The following is a 23187-nucleotide window of genomic DNA, read 5'->3' as shown; positions in this document are numbered from 1 at the left end:
GTGGGGAAAATGCCGAGTGATATTCCCCAGCTGTGCCTCGAAGCCGAACCATAAGTCTTGGCAAAAACCTTAGAAGAAATGGCCTTACTGGAACCACCACTGGAATCAGCAGTGAGGCATCTAGAAGTTTCTTTGCCATGACTGAAAGTTATTTTAGAAGTAGAAAAAGTCCCAGAAAGTGTAGCCAGGTACCTGGCAACGTACCAAAAACCCAAGAAATGTTTGTCGAAACAATGAAAGCTCCTTTTTTCCTTGTTCTCTGCTTCTCCCCTAAGAATTTAAAAACCAGAAAAAGATAATAAGACTCACACATTCAGCCCCATGCAGTTATCTCCTCCAAATCACTTGTTTTTAGCACAAAAGGGATAACTACTTATGATGTATTTTTCCATTATTTTCTTTGTGCAGGAGGTTTTTAAATTAATTTATTCTCTCTCTGCATCAGGTTGTCTTATAATCGAAGATGTGAAGTGTTTGTCTTCCAGAGGCTTTCTGGTGATGTCTTTCTCGCTGTTAACATCTTCTTTGCCTATGTTTGTGATCCCTGCCAGACTGCCCACGGAACAGCGACTCAAGTGCATAAATTATGAGACCACATAGGCACCGCTCACATCTCTTTGAGTCTAAATGTCTTAGGAGAGAAGTTTTCTTTTTGCAAAACAAACACAATCAAACCTTAATTAACTGGAATATTTGGGGAATGGGATAGTCTGGATAATTTAATTTTCTGAGTTATTTCCAGCTAACCAGAAATTCGTCAATAGTTTCAAACCCTGATGCAGAGGATCTTTAGAAAATGTATTGTTCTTTCTTTGTGCTTTTTAGTGAGGACGGCAGAACATAATGGAAAATTTTCAGAGGCAGAATGTGATCACGTCACGGCAAGAATGTTGGACGTCAGGGCCGAAGCCCAGGTGTTAGTCACAGCTAACTCTGACTCAGGCCAGGACAAAATCCTCCGGTTCTCAGTTTCCCCTAAAAAGAAGACAGCACGCACCGACAAACCTGCTCATCTTAGTCAAATCTGAAAGCTTCCTGGTGCCTAGATCAGCACCTATCTCTTACTTGCCTTTTGGCTCCGGAGGTCCAAGGGGACTGTTCTAGAGTTTGGGCTGCATTCATCCTCCCCGCAACATCCGAGCTTTTGCTCTAGAAATATTTTTTGAATGTCTACTCCATACTCAAAGATCTGTTCGTGTGGACCGACCTTCCCGTGTCCTGGTTCTTTTTCCTCAAGGTGGAATAAAGAGTAGAAAAAGCAGATGAGGTTTACGATAAACCCAACCACAGCCGGCAGACGGCCTACTGTGCGCGGACTCTGGAAGCGTGTCCTCGTGTGCCCCTGAAGGTGCAGACGTGATGCTGTGGAAGGGGTGCCGGCCTGCGCCTGGGACACGGAGCCTGCACTCTGCTTCGGGTCCAGTCTCACCAGCACGAGGACCAAACTGTTCTCGGGCCTCTTACGGACTATGTAGCCTCACCGCCTGAGCCCCAGACTCTCAGCCTCGGTGCTCGTGGCTTGGTGGACCGGATGCCGCTCTGTGGGGCCGGCCTGTGCACTGCAGGGTGTCGAAGAGCATTCCCGGCCTCCGCCTGCGGAGGCCAGAAGCACCCCTCACCCCAAGTTGTGAGATCAAAACTGGCTCAGACCTTGTCCGATGTTCCCCTCCCTCTGTCCAGCCACCCTCTTTTGAGAACCGCTGCCTTTAAGGGTGATCTCTCCACCTTTCCTGAGAAAAAGAACCCAGGACTGAGATCCCCAAGCGTCAAATGTTTGATGGCTTGTGTCAAGGAAACCGGGTCTAAAACAGTGCCCACCCGCTACCATGGGATCCGAGAAGCCTCCATCCAGAAGTGCTGGGGTACCTGCAAATCAGCGGGTCCGCGTAGCAGGCCCAAGTTGCCACATTCCGCCGGGGGGTCCGGCAACTACACTAACTGAAGCTATCAAGAAAGTGAGGAAACGTGTAAGCCTGAGACGCATGAGCTCACTCAGCAACACTCTGCTTCACGTGAGAACGAAGGTGGCTGCCGTGAAGCAGGGCACATCTTACTGCACAGGACTCCTCTCGCTTTGCTGAGGACGGGAGAAGGAAAACGTACGTTTGCAGGACATGGTTTGAATTAGGGGAAGATACTTTCTCACGCCCCCTTCCGTTTTCTCAGCCCTCAGCACCACCTGATATTACACGGTTTCCCTATTTATCTGTCTGGTTGGTTCATCCATCGACATTCCCTCCGCCCAAACAAAAGCTCCATGGATTCGGCCTGCATTTTTCAGTCCCATATCCTCATATGCCTACTACATGCTTAAGCACTCAATAAATGTCGGGTGAACAAGCAGGATGGAGCAGGTAATGGGAAAGCGTTGCTAAATTCTGAAATGGGGGGACAGAAAGTTCTCCATATGCTCTCGTTCATCTCTGGTAATGAGGCAAGGGGTGGGGCCAAATCACTCATCTTAGAATCTTTCTTTCGGGGCGCCTGGGGGGCTCCGTCGGTCGGGCGTCCGACTTCGGCTCAGGTCACGATCTCACCGTCCGTGGGTTCGAACCCCGCGTCGGGCTCTGTGCTGTGGGCTCGGAGCCTGGAGCCTGCTTCGGATTCTGTCTCCCTCTCTCTCTGCCCCTTCCCCCGCTGAAGCTCTGTCCCTGTCTCTCTCAAAAATAAACAAACATTAAAAAAAAAATTAAAAATAAACTTTCTTTCCTCTCCTTGACCAGCAGTGAGCCACTTCATCCACTGACTTAACAAATGTGCACCAATACCCGCTACGAGCCATGCACTGTTCCAGCTACGGAGAACGCCAACAGGAAGTCACCATGGGCCCTGCTCCAAGGCGATCCCTCCTGGGCTGTATATGTGGTTATCTCATTTCCTAGCTCACTGGCCCCACTCTACTCAGTTCTCGAACAAGAAGACAACTTTTTGAGTAGGTCCCCAACAAATGACCTCTACGTGAGTGGGGGGCATGGGAGACATAAGGGGAGCAGCCCTCAGAGCACAAACATGTCTGACTGGAACACTAGCCTATAGAAAAAACAAGCCTGAATAGCCAGCCTTTCATTTGTAATGGTGTCGAGAGGCCTCATTTTTGCTGAATTATATACTCTATTTCACACTACGTACACACAGGACAACTAGATCTCCACTGTGGCCAGAGACAGGACTGGGTCACTCTGTCCCAGAGGCCACATGTACAAAGCCACCAACTTCTTATAGGAATCCATTCACTCATGCATTCATGCAGAAAAACAATTCACTTACTTCGGGGCAGAAATCGCCAAATGCTCAACCATAAAGGGTGTTGAATTTGCCTCTGGGAGGGAGATTGAAAGCAGATGTCCGTCACAGCTGGAGACAAAGGTCCGAGACGCCACAGAGCCAGTCCTTCTGCGTTCAGAGCCCAAACAGCAACAGGCTGCCACCAAGCAGGAGACTGGAAAGCTGCTCTCCTTGATTGCTGGAGCAGCCAAATTCATCTGCTTCAAATCCAGAAGTATGGAAGCAGGTCCTTGAGAGGAACGGATTAGTCCTGGCGGCTCAGCGTGAATCCCTAACTGTGCTTTCCCGTGTACCATTTGGTAGTCACCAACCAACCCATCGACCGACCGACCAACCACCACGACAAAAATGTGTTTATACCACAAGATATCACGTGACTCTTCCTTCGCGACTGAAGCATGGGCTAATCCCTTCCCTTGGAATGGTAGTTACTTACCTATAACGTTTGACTGAAGAAACTTGCATGATTAACCTACAGTGCTACTTGTGGCCCCAGTTCTATAGGCTTGGAGAAAAAAAATGGGGAAAGAGTTGTGCGTCAGAGGAACTAGAATAACAAAAGTAATGAACGATGCGTGTACCTTTCAGATTCGCTCAATACTTCCCCGGGTGTGAGGGAGATACCACTGCTGGTAAGAAGATAGTATGTCACGTGGAGGAACAATTTTTAATAGTTTAGTTTAATGCAGATCAGAAAATATACAATACTATCATGAGATTTCACAGATGTTATTATTTAGGGCAGTGATCCCTTCTTTAAGACAGAGGTGACAAAGAAGGTGTGGTATATACACCAGGGAATATTACTCGGCCATAAAAAAGAATGAGATCTTGCCTTTTGCAGCAACATGGATGGCCCCAGAGGGCATTATGCTAAGTGAAATAAGTCAGACACAGAAAGACAAATACCTTATGACTTCACTTACATATGGAATCTAAAAAACAAAAATAAACTGACACTCTTAAATACAGAAAACAAACTGGTGGTTGCCAAAGGAGAAGTGGGTAGGGGGATGGAAGAAAGAAGGGGATCAAGAGGTACAAACTTCCAGTTCGAAAATAGTCACTGACATGAAAAGTACGGCATCGGGAATAGAGTCCACAGGATTATTATAATGTTGTATGGTGACAGATGGGGACTGACTGAACACTGAGAAGTGTTTAAAACTGTTTAATCTCTATGTTGTACACCTAAAACTAACACCACGTTGCATGTCAACTACATTTCTATAAAAAAAATTTTTAATAATAAAGGCATGGGACAAAAAAGACAGATGATTTAAACAAAGGTATCAAGTAAATAATATACCCACGTGTGGACACATATGGCAAAAAGCATTAAATGGTTCTCAAATGACTGAAGGTTGGAAATAATGGGCTAATTTATTACTGTTAGAGTCGGAGGAGTTAGAATAAAAGCTCCTCAGATCCATCAATAAGTGTATCTGTGCCTTCTATTTTTCCTTTCCTACTTTCCCTCCCAATCCCTGTGTCTCCGTGGACTTCAAGTGCCTTCAAGAGGTATAGATGTGGAAGACTAGGACTGTGTTGCTATGTAAAATAAGTCTACTTACTCCTGTGAAGAACACATAAACTATCTTCATAAGGAGGTACTGTTTTGACTTATGAATGTTTTCTGTGTTAATGAATACCATTAAATATCCAAGAGACATCAATTCTAAGGGGAAAAGTTCTGGATTATTGCACTGTGGATAGTGCCCTCATGTGGCTTCAAAACTTAGCTACATTTAAGAATTTAAAAACACATTTTTAAGTTAAGAAGTCTAAAATATGGCAGACTACGACAAATGAGCCATGTGGGAAAAGGAAACAGCACAAGAAAATATGGGGATTCGCCATCACCTAATCCTTTTGTTGAGTGGAATGGGATACCAATATGGCGGACAGGATGTCTGGGTAACTACTTGGGAATAATCAGATATCGAATTCATACAGGATACTGCCTGTGTCGTTTGGGTTAAAATGTTAACAAATCACACGAAACGTTTTTCTTTTCAATTTTATTTTTATCAAAACAAAATAACTTAACCATATAAAGAAGAAGATAAATGTCAACAACCAACCAAGAAGCCAATAGCTTTCCTGATTACGAACAGTCAAAAAGAGTAGCAACTTCTGAACAACTGATTGCATGTAGAAGATTCTGAGTCATCCTCCAGGGCTCCAAGTGACAGAGACCATTTTTCCTGGCTCCTTTTCTTCCAGTGGTGAGGCACCACACTCAAATGTTCCTAGGCTTCTTCAGATCAAATTATACATATGCCCACAGAAGTACAAAGCATGGGAGAAGAGAACTGTACAGGTGCAAATCTAGCACACGAGATTTTCTGGGTCCTGACACCTACAGTTAATGAATTCTGCAAGATAAAGGCAGGAAATTTGTGCTTAAATATCCAGAAACGTAGTGTTTCAAAAGCCAAAGAGGCTCCCTCACAAGAACTATGGGAATCCCAACCGAAGCGAGGAAAAATCCACCAGTTCTGTTTGCTGCGGCTGCAGCAATGTGACCGCCACAGAGCCAGGCGGACCGTTTTCTCCTCACCATATTAAATTATGTCTGGAGAGTTGAGCAGCAGCACATTCCAATAATGATGACAGTTTCCATAACTATGAAAATCTGCTGCACCAGGCAGATTTTGTGCAAGATGCAAATTTCTATGCCGGGGAAAAAAATGAATAATGTGATCATTCTAAGTAATGAATGTAAATGCAAGGAAATTCTTTTTGGCATAAGGCTCCAAGTCGTTCATCTTTCATGCCAAGAACTGTGGTCGCCATGCTTTCTGGCAAGGCTACTCTTCTCAACTGAGCCTTAAAGGAGGGGTTTTAGGAAGGGGAAGTGTAACTCGCCCTCAGTGACCCATCATGCTATTGGCAAGGCTTGATGAGAATCTAAAGGCACCCCTCCGCCATCTTTTTTTTAATCCCTTGGCAAATGAACCATAGGTTCTCCTGGGTTGTGAGTCAAAGGGATATTAGCTTCATCCAGAATCTCGAAGGTTATGAATGACAGGAGGCATGAGTCGTCCTCCATCATGCCTTACAACAAGGAGCATCTGGGTTGCCTGTTAAACACCGGGTGACTTTAAGAGTCACTTAACAGTACCGGCTGCCGGGGGTGGGGGGGGTGTGGGGGGGGGGTGGTGAAACCTCTTTCCTCCACGCATCTTTAACAAGGGGTGTCTGGCCGGGTGTAGGTGAAGCCGCAGAGGTAAATCTGGTGGTGAGTCTTGAGTATCATGGGTCATGGCACTTGGATACCTTGCCCTGAGACAACAGCAAGGAGTTGAAAGTGCACTTGACTTTAGTCTCTGCCAGAGTCCCTAGAGTTATTCTCTGTGGAAGAAGCTGAGCACCAATTGACTTAAGACCCTGACCCAAAGGTACAATAAAAGTAACAGCCCTGGGGAGAGACAGGAATGAATCCCTGATCTGTAAACTCCAGTTTGCCTTGTTCTAAAGTCAATCTGTTTTACACAGTATGCACTTGAAGAGTAAAAACTGCAGCAGTTATCAATTAATAACATTGAAATTTTATTTTCAATAACCCAAAGCAGTGATACAGATTGCTGATGTTATCCCCAAAAGGTAGCCCTGGTGTTGCATTTCTCTTTATGAAAACCCCATAGGAAAGCTAAGACTTATAAAACCAGAGATTATTGGGGCTTTATAAAAGGATTCTTTATTTGAAAAAAATTGTGTTTTAGGATGATTTCCAATAGCCAATTCTGCTAGAGTCATTCAAAATACTTTGTTGTTGTTGTTTTTTAATCCACTGGAATGTAGCTTTTCACAAATTCAAGCTAACACAAAGTAAGGCGCATTTGCAAACACTGCCACCTGCCAGCTAAATGACCAGCTGACAGGATGGTTTGGCAACCGGCTCACCTTGGGAAGAGACACGAGGAGGCAGAGAGATGGAACCAGTGTTCCTCCATATTTGATCTAGGGTGGGATGTGGCAGCCGGCAATGGTGGCTCTTAGAAGGACAGGGCTTCCGTCACCATCTGGAGGTCAGTGTGATTTGGAGCTGTGACTTTACTGAGTTAGAACAGCGATCCTGCAGATAGCTTAGCAGCTACCAGGAAAGAAGGATCTGGAAGATGGTTTTCTTCCCCTGACCAGTGCCTCCCCAGACAAAGTACTCAGGTCAGCCTCTAGACATGTTGTCTTCCCCTCACACAGCCGTGTTCTGGTTTTGCTTCTAATCTTTGAATTATCGGCCAGACTTGTACACTGAATGACTGCACCCCCAAAATCTGGAACTCTGGGGGAAAAAAATCACACGGAGCTTCTCTGAGCTCACGTTCTTTAGGGCAACACTTGGCAGAAGGTGTTCGTGCTTCGGTTCTCCCCGGTCTCCACCCAAATGTCTTGTGTGTGGGACCCCTCCCCATGGGGGCTACCTCTGAGCCCCCGAACCCCCAGAGGTAAAGGAGAGAGAGCTCATCTCCCAAGGAGATCACATAAGCTGGAGATGCATCCAGTTCGTCTGGTCTAACTCTCATTCTCGGCTGGAGAAACTGAGGCACAGAGAGGGCACGTGTCTTACCCAAGATTTCCCAGCTCACTGAGGACAAGGTCAGGCCCTCACTCTCTCTCCCTCCAAGACTCAGACCACTCTCCTAGACCTCCTCTCTCATTACAGGAGCACGGGTAATTCAGAGGGTAGATAATCACCACATCACTTTTGTTTGGCTTAAAAAGTACACGACGAAGAAACAAATAGTACACAAAATGAATGCCTGGCATCCTTTCATCTCCCTTCTTATGTTTTTCCTGGCTGGGCTTGAAATCACTTGGATATTTATGAGCGCACCTGAAATGACCACAGACACGTGCTAAGCCACCAGGGGAAGCTGGTCCTGCATTGAAGTTTTCTATGAATCACCCTAAAATTGGAAAAGTCACATGATGGTCCTTGAAACGACCACCCTCAGGCCCAGGAAAGGACGCGTTAAAGCGTGTTCGCGCCTGTGTGCTGCCGCTTTGGATACGGGATGTCATACAAACACCGTCACAGCGCAGCTAAGCCAAAAGAGCTCGGCTGTGCGTTTCAAATGGTACAAAATCACACCAAAAGAAGGTATAAAATGTTATCGAAATGCAGCAGTATAAATCTCGGTTAAGTTTTTCCTCTCCTCTTTCAGGAGAAGGAGAGGAACACAGTAAAACACAGTAAATCCGAGGCTTTGCTCACTGAGTTGGCTGACGTAGATCAGCTATTCTGTTCTGCACAGGGGTGCGCTGGCTTGGAATACTGGGGAATTTTATCTGTACTGTTCTGACTTGCACAATACAGAGGCTGATTTAATTTGACAGCAAAGTAACACCAAGCCCCCAAAATAAAATTACCGAGATGTAAAACAGCGTCAAAACTCCAATTAGTTTTGTATCCTTGAAGCTTCTGGAGGAAATCTAAAAGGCTCCCGTCACGATGAGCAGGCATCAATTTAAGCTGTACAGATTACTAAAATGTACCCCTCTAATTGAAATTGCTCAGAGCACAATATGACAGAGAGAATCAGAGAAAAATAAGTGAATTTTTCCCCCTCAAAAAATGACTCATTCCAGAGACTGTTCTATCAACTTTTAACACGGCGTTCCTTTGCAAGAGCTAAAAACACCGAGGGTTTCGGAGGCCTCAGCACAAAAGGCACCGGGCCCGAAAGCATGACATGCTTTTGCTGTAGGATCGTAGGTAAGCACTGACCACTTGGGTGACATTTAAGGACAATCGGCATTTCACCAGATCATAGGCATTTTGAAGGATATTTACAGCTTCCACTAAGGACGCAAGTTATTCTAGCCCAACTTCAGTTTTTTTAATGCATCTCGATTTCGTTTCTAGAGTGAACAGAAGTATCTTGATGCCCACGTCATACCCCACCTCCTCTGCCAAGCTACCCCAGTGACCCAAGCATGCTTACCACCTTTGAAGCAAACCCTCAGCTTACTGATGGAGGAAGTCGGCCGACTCGAGTCTATGGGTTCACTTATACGTAAACGAGTCGACTGTGACTGTGGCTCTCCTGGTTAATGCCACGTGACTGGAAGAGGCAGCGGGGGCCGATGCAGAGGACGCGGCTGGGAGTCCAGCACAGTCACCGTGCGCCAGGCGTTCTTAGGCTCTGCTCCATTGCGACCCCTGCCCTGCCCGGCGCCTGGTATACCGCCAGGGGATCTGGGGAAGGGAGGCTGGAGCCGGCTGGGGACGTCTTGCAAAGATCCCCAAATGGCTCTCCTAACATGGAGGTGCTTGGCGAAATAGAATTCAGCCTTCCTGCCAGCCCGACAGCATGCGGTCTCTGACTGCAGACATCAGAAGCCTCACATCTCTATCACTAACCGGTCCTCATCATCGCTGCTGGTGTCGCTGACCTCCACTCGCGTCTGCTTCCTGAGTCCTTCCAGGCCCCTCCTCTTGACAGTTTTCGAAGGGGCTTCAGGGGATTCTCTGGGCTGCCCTGGCTTAGAAGGAACCACACACTCCTTTAGGGAAGTTAATCCAGAGACTTGACATTTCCCACTCTCATTTCCTAAAGGAGGGCAGGGGACCACCATTTCCCCACCCCCACACTGTCCCCCAGTGGGAAAAAATGTCTTGTGTTCTCCTTCCTCTTGGTATGAACTGGCTGAACCTGGTGCTGGCATTTCCAGATGAGTCTTTCCAGTGGACCCCAACAGAAGCAAACCTGACCTTCTTTGCCCACATGAAGGCTTCCCTGGCAAGACTGATGGTGACACGGCCGCGGCGATAGCCTCTCTATCTGGGGGACTTTGCGTCAGAGCCTCCCCTGCCGCTCTGTGGTCCTGTGGCTCCGCGCTGTGAAGTCCCAGGGTTGTGTGGCCTACTCTCTCCCCCAGAGCACAGATGGCAGGCACAGAGGTAGCAACATCCTGGCGGAGAGGGGTTCCTCTGGACCCAAGGGAAGAAGGCTCTTGAGTATCTGAGAAAATGTACGGTTTCACATCCACTGAGACTTGCTCCCGGGTGGGCGGAGGGCGTGTCTCCGGCGTTCCCACGCCCGGACCTCTGCCTCGAGACAGAAGGCTGTCAGTAGTCATGGCCACGCAGGAGTCAGAGCGCTCAGACGGTCCCGACCCGGAGGCAGTGTTCTGCGTGCAGCGGTCACCACGCCCACTGGGAGCTGCCGAAATCTGCAGGAAAGTGCAAAGGAAAACAAATGGGGCGGTGGTTAATTGGTACAAACAAAAACAAAAGCTTGTGGTCAGAAACGCGGTCCTCAATGAAACTAGGTCCTGAGTTCCTAATGATTCTTTATCGAGCGTGAACTTCAATAGGATGTCCTCAATCAGTTCCCATTAATAACTAATTGGTGCAGTAACTCGAGTAAAACTCCCTGTTGACACAAAACAGGTCGCTGAGATTGCTGTGTGTTATCTGACTTTGTGAGAAACCACATCACTCCAGTCCCTCTCCAGTCCTGCACATCCAATTTTAAGCTACCACTGCTCGTGAGGTAGATGTGCTATTTCATAGCACCCTGTACTTAGGTTTTTCCACAGGAGCATTTCTAGAAGTGTGGTCTGGATTAGCATCTTTGTGCCTTGCAGCCCACGGCCCTCCCAACCTTGCCTGGCGGTGACGTCATGTCACGGAGATGCCCACAGCGCGACAGCTTCTCTACCCTCTTCAAGTACAAATTCAAAAGCATATTTAGGATTTTTAGTGATGGCCCCGTTCTTTCAGTGCCTGGTGTCTGGAGGTGTTTGTGTACCTGCCAGACTTTGTGTGCCGGGCAGGGGGGCGAGCTCTGCCACACGGGACGCCGGCAACCAGGAAAGGAGAGCCATTCATCGACACGACCGATGGACAGAGTCAGCTCAGAACCACGGTTCCCCCCTTCACGGTTACCTGGTCCATTTCACTGCCGGCCCTTGAACTGGTGCTGGGAGAGAAGCTTCCGGAAGCTGGTCTGGAGACATCCTCCTCCTCCTCTCCGTGCCCACAACAAACAGGCGATTCTGAGGCGGTGCGAGATGGCTCCCCTCGCAGATTTAGACCTAAAATGGGGAGGTACATTTATAGACACCGGAAAACATCAGCGAATGGTGATTCCCCAGGACTCTGCCTTCATCACCCACTGTGATGAGCTTGTCAACCCTCATCCCCCACAATGTGTGCGGGAACGTTGACCTTGAGGCACTTCACACAAACAGAAGGTCTAAGCAATGGCAAAACCAACTCCCAAGGCAGAAAAATCCCCAAACTATATATATATGTATATATATGTATATATGTGTGTATACACACATATATACATATATACACACATATATACATATATATATATATTTCACGTGGCTTTCTTCTATCAGAGCCGTCTTCCTGGCCACGTTTGTTCAGGCTCACTTCAGACTGGCTTGAAGTCTCTGGCCATGCATCCGGGGTCAAGGGTAGAAATCTCCATCTATATGGTGTATGAGGTTCTGTGTCCATCCGAGCACTGGGCAGCAGGAAAGCAAGGTCGGTTTTGGTGCTGCTGTTGTTGTGAGATGGTTATTGCTGTGATCTGGGTGGGGAAAGGGGCACAAAGATGGGGCCTTGATAACATCTGCAAAACAGCAGCTCCCTTGCAAGGGCCTCACCCTTACTCTCTCCTCTGTCTGCTATGTTGGCCTGGGATACGGGTCAAAAGGACCACAGAATCGCAGGCAGGATGGCTTACAACATGAGACGAGATCAGAAAAAATTCCAGAATGGCTGGGCCACCAGACAGAAACATCTGATTCACTTTCCAATTTGCTTCCATTTTATTTAAGTTATATAGGCACAGAGTTTCAAAAAGTTGAATCTGTCAACTTACTAAGAAAAACAGCAACGCCTGCCCACCCACTCACCTTTTCCCACTTTGCATTCTTCTGATATTTATCTCCCTCGCTTTTAACAACATGCTTCATAGCACCACTTCGTGATTTCTTTTTTCCAGTTTGGAGGACAGTCTGTGATTTCTCCCAGGGGGACAGGAGCGTCGATCCCTTCCTCCAGCCCCCTCGGTCCAGAACCTTCATGCCCCGCCGCGTAGGCACACTTGCCACCCCGTCTCAACAGTTACATAACTATGACGTTAGAGTTTCGTTTAGGAGAACATTCGGTGTTCACATGCTCGGGACCATGTCTCTCACTGCCGAGCCACGTCATGTACTGTGATGACAACGCCTTGCTGGCCAACACGGTTTTCCCTGGAGTCAATAATTACCTTGTTTTTTAAATTGTGCTTAGTTTTCTGTAGACCCAGTACTAAAACCTTCCTCCTACCTCCTTCTCAATTGTCTACGGGTTTCATTTCCTTTCCTTGGAAAGATCGCTCTGGAAATTCTCTGAAATGCCTACAGGGGACTGCTGCTCCCCAGGCCCAATGTGTGGCTATGCCCCAGGACCCCCTTTCATGCCACTGTGGCAATTCTCCTCACCTCCTTGGTTCCTGGGGCCCCACACTTCTTTTTCCTTGCTTTCCTAATGCAACCCTCCCTGCATCTTCAGGAGAAAGGATGCGTGAAATAAAATTGTTTAGACTTTAATCTGCCACTTGTTTGGATACAGCATTTTGAATTAGAATTCATTATCTTTCAGAACCCAAGACACGGCTCCACTGAATTCTAGTCGTTAAGAAGTCTGGAGCCAACCTGATTTATGATTCATGATCCTTTGGGCAAAACCTTTTTGTTTTTCGTCTCTCTGGAAACTCCTAGACTCTTCTTTGTTCAGTGTCTCTATGGAACTGGCTCTATTTTCATTCATTGTTTGGGCATTCAACGTGACCTTTCATTCTGAATCCTGTCCTTCGGTTTGGGGAAAATGAGTTGCTATTTCTTTGATATTTATTCTCCTTCTGTTTCATCTTTTCTCTGTTTCTAGAACTGTTCTTGGTGAGTTATTGGGTTTCCTTGTCTAACCCTCCTTTCTCTTCTCTTTTCTCTCTTTCCTAGCTGTCTTTTTATTTTACTTTTGGGAGAATTCCTTCAACTTTCTATTCCAACTCATAATTTTCTATTTCTATCATGTTTCTTAATTTCTAAGAGCCCATCATGACTCCCTTCTGTAGATTTAATTTCCAAGAGCCCATTATGACTCCCTTCTGTAGAGAGCCCTGTTATCACTTCAGAGCTCCAGGGTCTTCCGTTGTATCACTGGCAAAATTAATGACGACTTGCTGTCCCTGCTGTTAATGCTGAAGTTTGCTTCTCCACACATAGTCTCTCTCTCCCAAGTTCCTTTTGTTCTCATTTGTTTTTATCTTTCTCCTTCACGTGAAAGACTTTCCTGAGGTATCCGGCAATCTTAATACCTGTCCACGTTCAGAAAACAGGCGCTCGACAACTGATTGGGAGCTCTTTACATGTGCAATTTGTCAGCTGGGGCCGCCCTGCAGGGTCATCTGGTCGCCGCATTCGAGCGGGAAACCCTAAGGGAATTCTCTGGGTCTTCCGAATTCTCGGGTTGGCTTCTATGCAGGGAGTCCTCCAAGCTCCTGCCTAAAAAGTACAGACCTACCTCTTCTATCTCGAGGGGTAGGCCACTAGATTATCAAGCACATTGATCCTGAGCAAATCAACTTGGAAAATCTATAGAAAAGTACAGCGGCTTGGGGAAGGAAGCAGTAATCTTTCCCGTAATACAATTTTCACGGGAGCACCTGACACAGAACCAGGCTTTTGGCATTCCATTCGTTTGCTCCACAAACACGTCTTGTGCCCATTCGATGAAGCGGGCACCACGCTGCTCAACCCCGAAGCACTGGAGAGCCGGGCCAAGGCGCCCTGGCCCCCAACAGCCTCTGCTCCGACGGGGAAGAGAAACGACAAGTCAACTGGTAATTTACAGTTGTGCCGGGGGGTCAGGAAAGAAATGAACACAGGGTGGGGATGTCACAGACAGTAAATACAACCAGGTGGCTATGACAGTGACTGGCAGTAAACAGGGGAGGTAAGCACGTTCCAGAGAGTCACGGTAAACGGGGGTCTTACGGAGAGTCTCAGACAATGGCGGCACACTACAGACAGTGGTGGGCGGGTGACTGTTCCACGTGACTGCGGAAGGCCTCTCTGAAATGAAACCTTGGGGACAAGAAAGAACCAGCGCTCGGAGGCCATGTGGGGTGAGGAAGGAAGCCCGAGGGATTAAGGAACCAGCTGGGAGGGCACCCTGGAGGAAGGGTGGTGGGCAGGGGGCAGGAGGCAAAGTGAGGGTGGGGAAGCCACCGGGGCTCAGGTCTCGTGGGGCGCAGGCAGCCGCGTGGAGGGGTTCAGATGTCATTCCACATCCGCCGTGAAGAAACCAACGTGGCTACTGTGCGGACAGTAGAGCTCGCTGGGGTAATCCAGCTGCCAGAAGAGATGGCTAGCAAAAGCAGTGGAAATTGAAGCGGAGAAGACGGATGGATCCAAGCTAGATTTTCATTCTCCCCCAAGAAGAATCACCGAAGGATAATAACGATGATAAACGTTCCTCTAGCCCTGTACTTTACCAAAGCATAAGCACCCCACCGTAAGTGGATTAAGCTGTGTCCCCACAGTGACAAAACAACGAGGCAATTCATTCAATTCAATGAAGAAGGAAAACCAATTAGTATAGAGAAAATAATCAGATTGGCCAAATGTCTTCTCAGCAGGTTGTGTGGGTTCTGAAGCTTAGCGGAAAGGCCGTGTGCGCGTTCGACCGATGCTTTCTGACTCATCCGAGAAAGCGAAGGAAGAAAATCCATTGATTTAATTTGCTTTTGACCTCCGGTCTACGGAGAAAAGTCGGTTATCTTTAATAATTGTGAAAAATGCCCAAATAATGTCACTGAAGTGTGTTAAACTAATTTGGATTATTGAAGAAGGAGGCTAACTTGCTTTTAAACGCATGGCCCTTTCCAAAAAGTAAGTAGCGCCCTGGCCAAATGTTAAAGCACAGAATGTAATCCTGTTGAGGGCACAGCGTCGCTCTGTGAATCACTTCCTCCATCTTCCGAAATTATGGACTCCTCTGTCTTAACGCAATCTTCAGAAACCTGACCGCTCTTGCACGATCACATGAATCTCCTTAAGAAACCACCTCTCATCTGAGCTCTGTGTGCCGTTCTGTTCTCCCCCTTGATTAAAGGCTGTGCTTTCAATAATTTCCCTCAGAAATAATTGCCAAGCCACGGTGAGAGGAAGAGACTGCTTAAAAACGTTGTAGCAAATTTAAATTTAGCCATCTTGAAAAGGCTACCAGAAACTGTAAAATAATTAGGAAGAAAATGGAGTGAAGCAGCCGGATGAAACTCACAACAGAAGCGTAGACCTCTTTAGTGCCAACCCTCTTCCCACTGCCTCAGTTCCTGGGCTTTATTAAAAAAAAATGCCAATAGACATATGACTTAAATATCATTATCTGAAAATGGAAGTAATTTGAGGCATTTCCTTCGGTTCCCCCAATACACCAAAAACTCCATTAATCTGGAGTCCAAAGGCTCTGAAATTGTACCTAAGGAAGGGCTGAAAATGAGTCTATCATGGTGGCCTTCTAAGCAAGCTAGATGCATCATCGAGAACACAGAAGTGATCTCCTAGACTATTAACTGATCTGAGATTGAACTGTCGAGAAGCGTACCTGCCACTGAAGGACGCACGATGCGTTAGCAATTAAAATTTGCAGTTACTGGACAAAAGCTGGGCAGAACTCTAAAAGCAATCACTAAATGGGCAGATACTTGCTCATTTATTCAAATATTTGTTGAGCCCACTCTTCTGGAATCTGTATTTGTCAAGCCCATTTAGGAGCCCATAATTTTAAGCCTAAATGGTCAGTGAGCCCGTGTTTACGGAGTCCTGAGTACAGCCAGTACTCTGTGCCAAGAACTGTGCCGAACACAGGCAATTAATCCAGCGGCAAACGAGGCGGACGCCTCGTGGAAATTACAGTCTGATGGGGGAGCAATTCAGCCAGCAAATAATGACACAGAAAATTCACCAAGAAAATGCAGTCAACACTATGAAGGGAAAAGTGGAAGGAGCCATGAGGTGGTGAAAACGGAGCCCTGACCCCACCCAGACCTATGGAGAAGACCAGAACCACACACACTGTGAGACTGTTCCGACAATGCACCTGCCGAGGCTGGTTTTCTCTCTACAAAGTCACAATCATTCACTCATGTAATTATTCGGCCACTATCTTCTAAGTCTCTATTTCATGCCGCACGCTGCACTAAAATTTTTTTGCAAGCAAATTCACCCGCTTCCGTCCATCCTACTACAATTTTGGTTTCTAAGGGAAAGAGAAGAGAAAAGATCTTGCCGAGGATGATGGAAGACAGGACTTCTTCCTCTCAGGCAGAGCCTGGAGGATGGCGATTCCAATCAGAAAATGATCATGAGCCCGTGGGCGGCGGGCGGCAGCCCGAGACCTCGGTTCCACAGGCAGGGGGATGGCGTGAGGGAGAACCACAGAAACATCTTCATCAAGTAGAGCCTTGGTATCTCTGCCATGCTAACGCAATCTGTTCAAAGTCTGCCTCTAACTAATCACAAACACATCTTTTATTTCAGAAACCACTTTTCTTCGTGGTTTTCATCTCTTTTCTATTTCTTTGATGAAAGGCAATCAGGGCGACAGTCCTTCCCACGCAGAAATTGTGGGAAATACACTAAAACTGTGTTCAGTGCAAAGTGAGGTTCAAAATCTTGCTTTCAGTTAAAAGTTCTGTGGTGTCCAGGTAAGAGCGTGACTTTAAGATGCCCGGCAAAAGCAGGATTATGAAATCACATAAGGAGAAAAGACGACTATGAAAGAAGTGCCACTGGAAATGTTACAAATGCCAAGGCCGCCCCTCGCCAATCTACTTCATGTGTCATTATTCCAGAATCTTCTTGTGGCTAAATGAGAATTATCTACGCAGGTCTCTTCTCTAGGACATTCGCCAGATACGCCCTCAGCATCCTCTCTTTTCTTCTCCAGATTTACGCCTTAGAATGAAGGAGACACTCTTCTGTTTCCACGATTTCGGAGCGCTAAGACCCAACTAATAGCTTTCGGGAAAGAATTAATACGTCTCTATTAATTCTAATGGGAAAAGATGTAGAGAAGTCATTAGCTCCTGTCAGAGAAGGAGAGCGAAGGCATGGGGAGAAGGGCCCTGGAGAGACTCCTCCCCAGCCCTACCGTGTCTTCCTGACACGTTCGGAGGGGGACCCGGGTGAGGACGGGAGGGGGAGAGGTTAGCTGCCGAGGCCCCATGGTGAACCCACCGAGGGAAACTATCGCCGAGAGCCCGAGTGAACACAGGCAACAGCTACCTTCATTCCGGGGATCTGTGCAGCCTCTCCACACGCTGGTTAGAAATTGTACCTTTTATGTGTGTGTAATTAGGTAAAGCTTTTACTTCGGAAACTACCTGTAATCACAGTGTCTCTACATTTCTGTTCCTGAGATGAAAGCAATGTGTTTTGATCACTTGCTCCTCTCAGACATTTTCTCCAAACTCGGTGCATGGGGCTGGTATGAAACATTTCAGGGACTCTAAAGCTGGGTCGTGGGCAGAACTCAACAATGTGCCTTCACAGAGTAAGATGTTAGGCCCACGGAATATAGAAACGTAATGAAAATGGCCCGGGACCACTCTGAAAAGTTTACGTCAAAACTGCCCCAGGAAAATGGGTTTTGTGGACCTGTCTAAAGCAGTGATTCTCAACACGGCTGCTTAACGCTGGCCAGTGCACAGGATGGCCCCACAGGGAGGGACCTGGGCCACAGGTCAGCAGATTCACGGCACAGACACCCTGCTTTAAACCAAGGTCACGATCTCAAACGCTATAGGGGCCGGGCAAATAACATAAACGAGACAAGTTGTCAGGGGCCGGGGACCGTGGGGAACGGAGGGACGCCCAGGTTCCGGCACGCAGCTGACCCTTAGCTCCACCAACTGAGACCATGAAGAACCCAAGGATCCGGTCGGTCACATCTGTCCATTTTCCAAGAGAAACCAGAAATGTCGATTCCATGTGTTTTTAAACACGGATGATGAATCCGCTTTCAAACAATAACACGGTGCTAACCGACGTGCCCGTAGCCTGAATTTGGCCAGGGAGGGGGTCAGTTTGTGACCCCCTGTTAGTTTATGAAGCTTAATAATCCGCCCACAGTGACGGTTAAGACTTTAGGCCTTACCCAGGCCTCACTCTTACAGAAGCGAAGTTTCTGTTAAAAACAAAAAATGCCGTTGAAAACTATGGAAGAGTAAACATGTTTTTGCCAAGTGCTCTGGTGGTGTCTTACGCAGTGAAACATGTAATTATGAAACACGTTGATCCACGTTTTGGGAAACTGACCCAGAATGTCTCCTGCAGCAAAAGAGCTGGGGTAGAAAAACAATAGCAATCGACAGGAACACAGGAACATCCACGGACACAGCCAGGGCTGGAGAGAAAAAAATTGCGGTGCAGCTAAACCATGGGATTTTATGCCATTATTAAAATGATCTATCGCTCATCTATCTATCTTTCTACGACACTGGCCTAGAATTTTACACAACATATAAGAAGAGAAGTCGCAGATTTTTACATATGGGATGATTCTATTTGTGTAAAAAAAAAAAACAAAAACAAAAACAAAAACAAAACCAGAGACCAACACGGTCTGTTCATGCTTATATGCATGTGTAGGTGGGGGCGCAAGGAACATCAGCTGGCCTCTGGCTGCCGCCGGGGGTCATGAGGCTGGGGACCGTCAAACCTCCCTCGGACATGTGGATGTCGCTTTCTTTGTTGCAACAGGCATGGGATGGCTTTATTCATTTGAAAGAAAAATCAGAAACAAATAATGACACTGGCCCCCAAATTCAGGCTGAAAGTCATAAGGAAAAGCCCCCGGGTGTGCCCGGCGTGTCCAGGCAAAGCTGAGGGTCGGGTGGGTTCAGTCAGAACACCCCGCTTAGACGGGGATCTGAAGCCTCGCACTCTGGTATGTACTGAAAGTTCTGCTTCTCAGCCAGAGAACAGACGAGACTTGCCAAAGGAGAGAAAAATACATTTTTCCATCTCTAACCAAATCTGCAGCCTTTCTGTACTCTCCTAATTTTTTTCTGAAATCTTGCCTCTTCCGAGCAATCATTTCTCAAGTTTTTTTTTTGTTTTTTTTTTTTTTTTTTTTTTCCAGAAACCACTTTTCTCTGTGGTTCAAATTTCTCTTCTCTTTCTCTGATGAGAGGCAATCAGTTTGAGAACACTTCACTTACCGTTTTCTCCAGAAAAAAAAAAAAAAAAAACCAACACATTTAGTGGGAAAGTATGCTTAAAATCTTTTGGTAGGTTGAAACTTGAATCACGCTCAGACAATAAGAGAATGCTCTAAAATGAAGAGAGGACAAATTGTAGGGAGGAAGGAAAACTAAGTGGAGAACAAAAAAATTGCTAATGTTATTTGAATTATTTAGTGCCAAAATTTAGTCAAGAAAATTCACTTTACGGACCATTACCTTCAAAGTTTCTTAACTCTAAATGAAACTGTAGAGAAAGAAGTTCAGACTTGGGAATATAATTGATGTGTTTAAGCAATTGTCTTTTCATTTCTTAAGATTTACACCCCGGAGAAGGAGGTGTTATCCTGTTTCAAGCAATTCTGTAAGCAGTATTACTTAACTAATGGCTTTAGGAAAAGAATATCTCCCCATTAATTCTGACAGGAAAAATAATGGTACAGAGCCATTAGCTCCCGTCAGAGAGGCAGAGAGGGAGTTCGCGGATGAGGGAACCCTGGAGTTCAGGCTGCCATTTTGTTTCTCCGAGGAAAACACTCTGAGGTGATTTGTGACAGAGGGAGCAGGGCACGAGTGACACCACGGGAGCCCCACCCCTCCCACTCCACTCACGGCAGACTAACAAAAGTTTAAAGGCTAAAAGGGGGGCGGGAATCTACTCTACTTCATTTCAGAGAATTACATCACCATCCTCACATAATATTTAGCCATCTACCCCTCCAACATGATTAGGTAAACCTTTTATCTCACAAAGTACCTGTCAGAGAGGTTCTCTTTACCTTTTCCTTTTTTTTTTTTTTTCAACGAAAGACAGCTGCTTTGATAACCGTTACCCTCGGAGGCATTTTCCCTAAACTATGTCAGTGATAAAAAAAAAAAAAAAAAAAAAACTAGTTAAAATCTTTCAGTCACTTAAAAGCTTGGTTATGTGCAGAATTCAAAAGAAGAGATTCTGGTGAGAAAGGAAGTAGAGGAGACAAAGAGAATAGAGGGGCTCCCTCACCCTGCAATTAAATGCGGGTTTACTGTCAATGATTTAGAAGCTCAATTCTACCTAGTGGATGCGACGTACGCAGAGCTGAAGAGAAGAAAATTAGGACATAATTACACAATGATTGGCATTGTGGTGAGTGCCAGAAAGGAGAGGAGTTCTGAATCATACCACAAGGACACCTCATCTGGCTTGAGACTCAGGAGTGACCGGCCGAAGGACCCACTAAAATGTCACCGCACAAAACCATCCAAGGAGCCAATGTGATCGAGAAGCCTCAGCCTGGTTCTTCAGACAGAATGTGGCTGGGGGATAGGAAAGCAGAGGGACACAAAGATACATTTATCGAAAATCTGACTACAAGCCCAAGTGTTTCCCTCTCCTAATGCAATTTTCTAAAAGTTTGCCTCTTCCAAGTAATCATATATTTTACTGCAGAAACTACTTTTCTTAGTGGTACTCATTTCTGTTTCTTTGATGAAAGGCAATCAATTTAAGATGTTCCTCTCAGAGAATGTTTCTTTCCCTGGAAGATGTTTAGCGGAAAGTCATGTTGAAAATCAATCCTTAAGTTGAAAGTTTATGCCCAGACCATAATCCCGTCCCTAAAATTCAGAGAGCAAATGTGGACAGTGAGGTGAAGTCGGGGGAAATACAATCACTGGAAATACCATTTGAAATCTATAACGCCAAGACTGAAAGTCAAGAGTATCTACTCTTCGAACTATGATTTTTCAACACTTCTCATTACTAAACGAGTCCATAAAAGACAGTTCATTTCTCGAAATATAACTGAGGTATTTGAGAGCTCATTTTTCCCCAGGATTTGCATCCTTAAAAAGAAGAAACTGATCCATTTCGATGATAATAGCTGGGAAGAAAAAATCTTCCCTTTTCTACTTCATTAATCCTGAGAAGGCGGAAAAATGGACTAATGTCAAACTCGAAACAAAGACAAGAAAGAAAATACTGGAGTTGGCCTCATCGGCTTTGGCTTTCCAACCACCCTAGGAAAGAAAACGTTCTCGGCCCAGTCTCGGTGAAAAGATAAATGTCCAGGGAGAATCTAGCTCTTTCTTCAACCCTAAATTGTAGATGAGTAAAACTCAACTGGACCAGAACCCCAGGAAAAGAGGAGGAGGGAACACTTCCCACTTCCCTGTTTTCCTCGCACAGTCAGATACTCTCTACCTCGTGTGGTGCTTAGGTAATTTCTTCCTTGGGAACACCTGTCAGTGTGGTTCTCTCTGCTTTCTTGAGGAAGGGTGGGTGTTTGTTTGGAAAGCTGGAAACCCTCTTCCACTCAGATACTTTTTCTAGACAACACTAGTGGAAGAGCCTGTTTAAGATACTCCAGTAACGTAAAATCTTGGAATTCAATAGCATTTCTTACATGCTATTTAAGAGTAAGAGGACCGGGAAAGAAGAACAGTGGCCCCCAAACACTCCCGAAAGACTTTCGTACCAAAATTTACTCAAGAAGGTGTGGTTTTCTTCACGATGGAAGAACCTGGGCCGGGTGGACTAGGCCGTCATTGAAAGACTTTCAATGTGGCTTCTCTTTTCTCAAGATCTCCACCTCCGAAGAAAGAGGACTTCTGTAACTGTGATCCTGTAGCAATGCGGCTCCAGTAGTGTTCTCTGAGCCAAAGCCTCTGCGTGATTTCTATGGATCATGACAAAGAAATAAAAGGGGATGAGTTCTTTCAGACCAAAGCGGGGAACGAAGGATGAAATGGGACCTGTCCTGCTTCTGAAGGCCACGGACACTGGCACTTAACTGTTCCCTGTGCCGCGGAAGCTCAGACGCAGGCAACAAAGGGAGGAGGAGGAAAAACAGGAAGACGTGGGCCAAATTCTCACAGAATTCTATGAAATCACTCTTTTGTCCTCATACCAGCTTTAGAAATCCTGCCTTTTGTGATGTGGAACTTGAGGTACAGGATTTTTTCTTTCTACTTCAGCAACTGCCTCCCAGACTCAGAGTAGCGTCTTTATCCTCTCTAAAACCTAATCAGTCTGCAAATTCAAAAGCTCCAGTACACAAGCAAGCAAAAGCTTACCTAAGAATACAGGTAAGACCCCCGAGGCGACAGTAAGGAAAGACAAGAGACTACAAAAGAGAGACTACTGCCTCCGAAGTCATTTTTAATCCCAACGAATCAAGAAATCGAATTTCTCGATTTTTTTTTTTTTTTCTGAGAGTAGCAGTTGACGTGTTGGAACCATCTAGAAGGTCCAAGCTTTTAGACATTTAAAAAAATCTTTACACCTTTCCTGAAGACTTCTACTCCACCACCCCCCAAAAGAGGCATCTATTTTGCAGTCCTAAAGCAACATCGGGAAGGAAATCCATGGTCTGACAGAAAATGGAAGGCGCCCTTTGACTCTCGTCTGGAAAAGAGTGCAAGCAACATCGCACCCAGACATTCCACCTGGAGGGGGGGTGGAGGGTGGAGTGGGAGATGAAGCTTGAGGCAGACACACAATTCCTCACAAACGACCTTACGGGGGCCGAGGGGGCGTGGGGCAAGAACGGAATGTAAGCCACGCAAACAATCTTTAGGAACCCTTGCCTTGGAGCAGCTCCCAGGATGCTCCCTGGTGGCGGTCTTGGGCAGGCTTGGGGTGGGGGCACTGGTGCCC

The 23187-nt window shown here is 46.3% G+C and overlaps 1 protein-coding gene across 3 annotated transcripts in view; it reads right to left on the bottom strand.

The window, feature by feature from the left end:
- Positions 1–2981: 2981 nt before the first annotated feature.
- ZNF831 (zinc finger protein 831) overlaps positions 2982–23187 on the bottom strand; it is a 111175-nt gene continuing 90969 nt past the window's right edge. For 2 of the 3 annotated variants that reach the window (XM_078443902.2, XM_078443901.2), the window contains exons 5-6: positions 11186–11334; positions 2983–10467 (exon numbers count right to left, since the gene is read on the bottom strand). In XM_078443902.2, coding sequence (XP_078300028.2) covers positions 9637–10467; positions 11186–11334 — 980 coding nt within the window. In that variant the 3' untranslated portion in view covers positions 2983–9636. Of the gene's footprint in view, positions 10468–11185; positions 11335–23187 lie in introns of all 3 variants that reach the window. The other variant, XM_078443903.2, reaches the window with a different exon arrangement.

This window comes from Panthera onca, chromosome A3 (assembly GCF_046562875.1).
Source record: "Panthera onca isolate mPanOnc1 chromosome A3, mPanOnc1 haplotype 2, whole genome shotgun sequence".
NCBI lineage: Eukaryota > Metazoa > Chordata > Mammalia > Carnivora > Felidae > Panthera > Panthera onca.
Note: the sequence above shows the minus strand (reverse complement) of the source record. Positions and strands in the feature narration are given on the sequence as shown.